Here is a 7,876-nt window from a genome sequence, read left to right as displayed (position 1 = left end):
AGATGAAATGAGAATGCAAAATAACAAAGCAAAGGGGTTGTTATTCTATGAGAGAGTAAGAACTAACATTTCGATATGAAAATAAGCATAAAAGAAATTAAGGAAAGTACTAGAAAATGAATAGATGATTCCAACAAGCGAAATTTTATCGTTACAATTTGAAATTTTAAATTAACGGAAACTATTTTAAATAAACTTAAATCTATAATTATCAAATTCGTAACAATATGTTTAATGGTGGGGGTGATTATTCATTGTTGTTTTGGTTATAAGCAAAAAAAGGGGCGATTATTTGCCGGATGGACCTATTTATATGATTGGTAAGTACTAAATAATGCATTATAAGAATATGTATAAAACAATAATAACAATTAATACATATGCAATATAAAAAACAATACGGCTGCGCTCTTCTCAGCTTGGGATATTTTGCGGTAAGTCCATTTCTTCAACTTTTGTTACCGACATTGAGGTGACCATGTGCAACATCCCCGCCTCCGTGAACTGAACCACCAGGTGAAGATTCACTTACGACATCATCATCAACCATGACATCTAAAACCGCAAGTTTTTACAAAGGCCTTCGTAAAACGCCAGTGCTTGTTCTAACGTCAGCGGACCGAGACACACCATCCTTACCGGCATGGAGAGCAATCACCCGACCACGTTTCCATTGGGATCTGGACACTTCGACGTCACATATAAAGACCAAGCAACCAACTTCAAGGTGCTGAGACGGAAGACACCACTTGGTACGACGGGTCAATTCGGGCAAGTACTCACGTATCCATTGGTGCCAAATGCCATTTTTCAACGTTTGGAGAATTCGCCACTGCTTCCTCAGGTATAACATCCTAGGCTCGAAGGGAGCTGGTGTCTGTGTAGAGTTTGTGCAGGCAAGTAAAAAATGGTTGGGCGTCAAAGGTTCGGTGTCTTCAGGGCCAACAGGCAAATGGGTCAAAGGCCTTGAATTTACAATATTTTCTGCCTCGATTAAAAAAGCTTGCAGTGTCTCTACCCGGGGAGCCTGTTCCTTCCTGTTTTGTGACAGGCTGAACAAGTCTCTCCCGAACACCCCCTTCGCTGGGATTGGACGGAGTGTTAAAAAGTCATTTAATGCCTAGGGCTGTTACACCTGAAACGAGAGAATCATTGTTAACAAAGTTACTCATACCTTGCATCTCTTTTGGTATTCCAACAAAATTCGTCCCATTGTCACTACGGATGTGTATGGGGACCCCTCTTCGGTTGACAAAGTTGCGAATACAAATGAGGCATGCGTCGCTTGAAAGGTCAGCTGCGATTTCAAGGTGAACAGCACGGACTGTTAGGCAGGTGAACAGGGCTATCCACCTCTTTTCACGTCTTCGACCTATAGAAATATTCACTGGCCCAAAATAATCCAATGCAGTATATGTGAACGCTCGTACATACGGTGTGAGACGATCGGCTGGTAAAGGAGCCATCTGGGGTTGGCTTGGTTTAGCTGCACGAATTCGACAAGCACTACACTTCGATAATACACTTTCCAACAGCTGGCGAAGAGAAGGTATCCAAAAACGTAAACGAATTTCACTGATAACTGTCGCCATGTTAATATGTAGAAATTTTTCATGATACGACTGAACAACAAGTTAAGTAAATTGGCTGTCTTTTGGCAAAATTATTGGCCGACGTGTTTCAAAAGCCAAACATATTGCATTTTCTGTCCGACAAGATAGACGTAAAATGTTTTCATCATCGACATATGGATTCAAGGATTTGATGCTGCTATTTTGTGACACATAACCATTTTTCTGCAAATCTACCAGTTCCTCCGCAAAGTATTGTTTTTGAACAACCCGACACAGGGACATTTCAGTTTTTATTTCTTCGTCGATGCTCAGCTCACCCACCAGCAAAGTTTCATTTCTTATTCGACGTAGCAAGTTATGTACATAGCGCTGTACCCAGGCCATCGTTCGTTTGAGTCTGCGATATTTGGAGAATCGATTAAAATGTGGTACAACAGAACCTACCTTCCTAGTGAGTAATCGATGTTTAGATCGTAGTTCTGTTATGCTGCTGTTATTTTTCTCACCCACCTCCGTCACTTCTGGCCACTGTGATTCATCACATAAAAGACAAACAAAATTCGTCCCATTGTCACTACGGATGTGTATGGGGACCCCTCTTCGGTTGACAAAGTTGCGAATACAAATGAGGCATGCGTCGCTTGAAAGGTCAGCTGCGATTTCAAGGTGAACAGCACGGACTGTTAGGCAGGTGAACAGGGCTATCCACCTCTTTTCACGTCTTCGACCTATAGAAATATTCACTGGCCCAAAATAATCCAATGCAGTATATGTGAACGCTCGTACATACGGTGTGAGACGATCGGCTGGTAAAGGAGCCATCTGGGGTTGGCTTGGTTTAGCTGCACGAATTCGACAAGCACTACACTTCGATAATACACTTTCCAACAGCTGGCGAAGAGAAGGTATCCAAAAACGTAAACGAATTTCACTGATAACTGTCGCCATGTTAATATGTAGAAATTTTTCATGATACGACTGAACAACAAGTTAAGTAAATTGGCTGTCTTTTGGCAAAATTATTGGCCGACGTGTTTCAAAAGCCAAACATATTGCATTTTCTGTCCGACAAGATAGACGTAAAATGTTTTCATCATCGACATATGGATTCAAGGATTTGATGCTGCTATTTTGTGACACATAACCATTTTTCTGCAAATCTACCAGTTCCTCCGCAAAGTATTGTTTTTGAACAACCCGACACAGGGACATTTCAGTTTTTATTTCTTCGTCGATGCTCAGCTCACCCACCAGCAAAGTTTCATTTCTTATTCGACGTAGCAAGTTATGTACATAGCGCTGTACCCAGGCCATCGTTCGTTTGAGTCTGCGATATTTGGAGAATCGATTAAAATGTGGTACAACAGAACCTACCTTCCTAGTGAGTAATCGATGTTTAGATCGTAGTTCTGTTATGCTGCTGTTATTTTTCTCACCCACCTCCGTCACTTCTGGCCACTGTGATTCATCACATAAAAGAAAAGCTGGCCCATTTTTCCAACGTCCATCCGAATTGTAGCTTTCTGAATACTTCTCCCTTGTGGCATCATCCGCCGGGTTTTCAGAGCCTGGACACCATCTCCAATCGTCTTTGTCACTGTTTTCCAAGATTTCCACAACTCTGTTGGCCACGTATTGTTTATATTTGCGATAATCCGATCGAATCCACTGCAGAACGGTAGAGGAATCTGTCCAAAAATAAATATGATTAATGCGTTTCAAATGATTTTGTAAAATTAGCACCTTCAGTGTGTAAATATAACCATAGCGATAGGCGGTAGGCGAACACTTATTTACGTGTATTTCTTATGGGAAGCCCAAAATCCACGACGGAATACCGTGACGGCTAGCGGCGTGTCGCCAAATTAAAATCTATTCTAATTTCATGGCGACAAGTAAGATTATGTTGCCACATGATCAAAAAAAAAAAGTAAGTGCTACCAACATTTATATGTCATAATATCGACGTTTATAACGTCAATATTGTTTGAAAAATAACAGCGTCAACATAGTTAGACTCAAAAACAAAACATTTAAACGTGTAAATATAGTTTATTGAAACATGGACGAAGAAAAATTAATTGAAGCGGTGAAAAAATATCCGATTTTGTTTGACTTACAATGCAGGGAGTATAAAAATACTCAGAAGAAAGAAGATGTATGGAAGGGGATTTCGAATGAAATTGGCTGGAGTAGTAAGTTTTTTAACGAAATTTGTTTCATATTTTTATCAAATTTTCTTATTTTTAACAGCGGAGTTGTGCAAGAAAAAATGGAAAAACCTTCGTGATACCTACAAAAAAACGAAGCAACGTCTAAACATGCCATCCGGCAGCGGAGCTGAAGTTAAACGTACATGGAAATATTTCGAAAATATGAGTTTCCTGGATAAAGGTGTGTACTATGTTCGGTTTTCGAATTGAAAATCACTTTATTTTCGCGATTACTTTTCCTGAAATAATCAAAATTACAAATGAAAACAGACATATTCCTGTAAAGTCTTGCCGAAATATATAGGAACACGAAATTGCACGTCAATTGAGTTAATTTATCTGCTTCATATTGAACTGTTTTAATAAAGTAACCGCGAAAATTTCAACGCGAAAAGCGAACATAGTACTTACCTTAACGTAAAAAGCAACCGCAGGTAATAATAAATCACATTTTAGTGACGTGAATCAATGTCAGTGGTAAGAACTAGGAAGAGATTGTATTGATTCTAAAAACTGAACATAGTGCTTACGTTTAGAGTTAAGGGAATCTAACTCTTGAACTGAAGTCAACTCGTCCTAAAACAAGTGAGTAAAGTAGATAGTCGCACGGGCCGACTATATTATACCCTAAACCACTGCTTCTGAACTAAAAATCCAAACATTTGAAAGGTATTATTAAATTAAGTTTTAGACGATGTAGCTGATGCTTCATACTTGCATATTTTATGTCCATTTTTAAGAACATTTTGGCGGTACATATTTATGGAAACTTTATCAAATCAAAACCGACATATGTCTGATATTTTCCAATAAGATCAATAATAGTGTTTCACAGAGGTTGGTGATGGCAACAATCTATGTTTTTTGTTTCGCTTTGTATTGTATAAATATCCAACAGAAAAATGACTTCATTAGAAGCAGCAATTTTGGCAATGGCTCGAATATACAGGCAACAGGCATTAGATTCATGAAGGGCTACAATTTCAGATGCCACATATAAATAATTATTTTAATGCTGCACAGCATTAGGAACACACTTAATATCCACCAACATAAAGTTTTATTTGAAACATTTCGAAACAGGGTTTTTTATTTAATTATTTTTATACCCTGCGCCACACTGTGCAACAGGTATTATAAGTTAGTGCATATGTTTGTAACACCCAGAAGGAGACGAGATAGACACATGGTGTCTTTGGCAATAATGCTCAGGGTGGGTCCTTGAGTCGATATAACCATGTCCGTCTGTCTGTGGACACATTTTTGTGATCAAAGTCTAGGTCGCAATTTAAGTCCAATCGCCTTCAAATTTGGCACATGTTCCTTATTTGGGTCAGAATAGAACCCTATTGATTTTGGAAGAAATCTGTTCAGATTTAGATATAGCTCCCATATATATCTTTCGCCCGATATGCACTAATATGGACCCAGCAGCCAGAGTTTTATACCGATTTGCTTGAAATTTTGTACAAACATAACACTTAGTCGTATAGTCAAGTGTGCAAAATTTGATTGAAATCGGTTCAGATTTAGATATAGCTCCCATATATATCTTTCGCCCTATATGGACAAATATGGTTCTAAAAGCCAGAGTTTTGGCCCAATTTGTTTGAATTTTTGCACTAGGAGTGCAATTAGTAGTGCAGTTAAGTGTGCAAATTTTGATTGAAATCGGTTCAGATTTAGATATAACTCCCATATATATCTTTCGCCCGATATGGACTAATATGGTTCTAATAGCCAGAGTTTTGGCCCAATTTGGTTGAAATTTTGCACAGGAAGTAGATTTAACACTGTAGCTATGCGTGCCAAATTTGATTTAAATCGGTTCAGATTTATATATAGCTCCCATATATAGCTTTCGCCCGATTTACACTCATATGACCACAGAGGCCAATTTTTTACTCCGATTTAGTTGAAATTTTGCAGAGGGAGTAGAATTATCATTGTAGCTATGCGTGCCCAATTTGGTTGAAATCGGTTCAGATTTAGATATAGCTCCCATACATATGTTTTTCTGATTTCGACAAAAATGGTAAAAATACCAACATTTTCCTTGTAAAATCGCCACTGCTTAGTCGAAAAGTTGTAAAAATGACTCTAATTTTCCTAAACTTCTAATACATATATATCGAGCGATAAATCATAAATAAACTTTTGCGAAGTTTCCTTAAAATTGCTTCAGATTTAAATGTTTCCCATATTTTTTTTACTAAATGCTCCACCCTAGTGCATTAGCCAACTTAAATTTTGAGTCTATAGATTTTGTAATAGTCTATCAAATTCTGTCCAAATCGAGTGATATTTAAATGTATGTATTTGGGACAAACCTTTATATATAGCACCCAACACATTTGACGGATGTGATATGGTATCAAAAATTTAGATCTACAAAGTGGTGCAGGGTATAATATAGTCGGCCCCGCCCGACTTTAGCCTTTCCTTACTTGTTTTTTTTTTTTCAATTTTATTTTAAGAAGATATAGCTATATACGTATGTCGGTAGACTTCACCCTCGAAGAAGAGAAGTCACACCAGACAATTTTGTGACATAGCACTCAACTTTACTTAAACAGATTCTTGAGAGGTTTGTGTTGGGCCCATAAAATCTAATTAGTGTTATTTTGTTGGTATCGTCTTATCATACCCACAACCATAAGATGGGGGGTATATTAACTTTGTCATTCCGTTTGTAACACATCAAAATATTGGTCTCAGATTAACAGAATGGTGCAGTGTATAATATTTTCGGCCCCTACCTACTTTAAACTTACTGTTTTTTTTATAAATTGTGGGATCACACTCGAGTTCCATTTCATAAAAATTTTTCAGCAATAAGGTGGGTACTAAGTTCGAGTTTAGCCGCTAAAATCGCTAAAGTGAAATCTAAATCAGTAAGAAAAAGGCATAAAATTATACATATTTGTTGCAATTTTTTTTTGTAACTTGATGGGGAAAAGCCGAAAGCAAATTTTCACAAAGTTTGTATTCCATAAAATGGATTATTAAAGAAAAGTAATCATGAAAAAATGACGATTTTATCGGCTAAATTCGAACTTAATACCCACCTATAAGAACAAATATTTTGTCGAATACCAAGTTAATAATAACGCTGGGAGCAGAGTCAAGCTTATTTGGCTTGATTTAAAAGCTTTTCATGAGACTTGGATTCGGTGGTCACGGACAAATTTCATACCCATTTTTAGTACCAAAAATCTATATTTCTACGATTATATAATTTTTAGAAATAACTTATATATCTTTTTTTCTTTCGCAGGACAATTGGAAATATATTTGATGAGACTTTGGAATTAAATGAAAGTTATGAGGAAATCTCACCTCTGGACGATTATGACAAATCGATGTCTAACGATGAGGATTACAAATACCCACAACAAAAACGTAAGCGGGAAGACGATTTCCCTTCCATTTTGACTACGTTACGGAAAACAGCAGATCAAATAGCTAATACGACTACCAATAAGACATCGACTGAATGCCTTTTTGAATCCCTTCATCTGTCAATAAAAAATGCAAATTTGAGTTTGGAACAGACGAGTGAATTGGAAGATAAAATATTTGTTTTTGTAAAAAATGAGTTGGCAGATATACGACAACAACGTCTGATATTCAATAATACATATAATTAAATACAATAATTTGAATATTGTAAAGTAGATACTTTTACTTTTTATTAAAACAATAAATATTATAATTTTTGTTAAATGAATTGTTTTATTAGCGGGATAGGAAAGCTTTTAAAGTATCTCTCAGAGAGAATGCATCTGAAGATGATCTGTTCGCGTAAGTTGGAGTATATGATCTTAGAGTATTCCCAGTGTTCTCATAGCCGACTTCAGGATTGTAGCTTCCATCTTTTCTTGCAATAAGAAAATTATGCAGTGCTACTGTTGCCAGAACGATTTTATCGGCACTTTTGGGAGCGCTATTGATTGTAGTATGCAGAACACGCCATTTATTAGATAATATTCCAAATGCAATTTCTATTCTTACTCGAGCTCTGGACTAAGCAGAATTGAATATTCTTCTATCTTCAGATAAATTATGGCCTGGATAGGGCGCATAAGA

At 37.0% G+C, this 7,876-nt stretch overlaps 2 protein-coding genes across 2 annotated transcripts; one reads left to right on the top strand and one right to left on the bottom strand.

Annotated features, from left to right (window-relative positions):
• Nucleotides 1-2,564: 2,564 nt before the first annotated feature.
• Nucleotides 2,565-3,532, bottom strand: LOC142230906 (uncharacterized). The gene is made up of 2 exons (XM_075301524.1): nt 3,520-3,532; nt 2,565-3,262 (listed from the first exon to the last, which is right to left on the bottom strand). Exons 1-2 carry the CDS (start codon nt 3,530-3,532, stop codon nt 2,565-2,567), a joined length of 711 nt encoding a protein of 236 aa, XP_075157639.1.
• On the top strand, nt 3,326-7,513 carry LOC142231658 (transcription factor Adf-1-like). Its single transcript, XM_075302295.1, has 3 exons — nt 3,326-3,769; nt 3,828-4,221; nt 7,065-7,513. The coding sequence occupies exons 1-2, from the start codon at nt 3,637-3,639 to the stop codon at nt 3,995-3,997; spliced, it is 303 nt and encodes a 100-aa protein (XP_075158410.1). The 5' UTR covers nt 3,326-3,636; the 3' UTR covers nt 3,998-4,221; nt 7,065-7,513.
• The last annotated feature ends 363 nt before the right edge of the window (nt 7,514-7,876 follow it).

This window comes from Haematobia irritans, chromosome 3, assembly GCF_050003625.1.
Source record: "Haematobia irritans isolate KBUSLIRL chromosome 3, ASM5000362v1, whole genome shotgun sequence".
Lineage (NCBI taxonomy): Eukaryota > Metazoa > Arthropoda > Insecta > Diptera > Muscidae > Haematobia > Haematobia irritans.
This window is presented reverse-complemented; position numbering and strand designations above follow the sequence as displayed.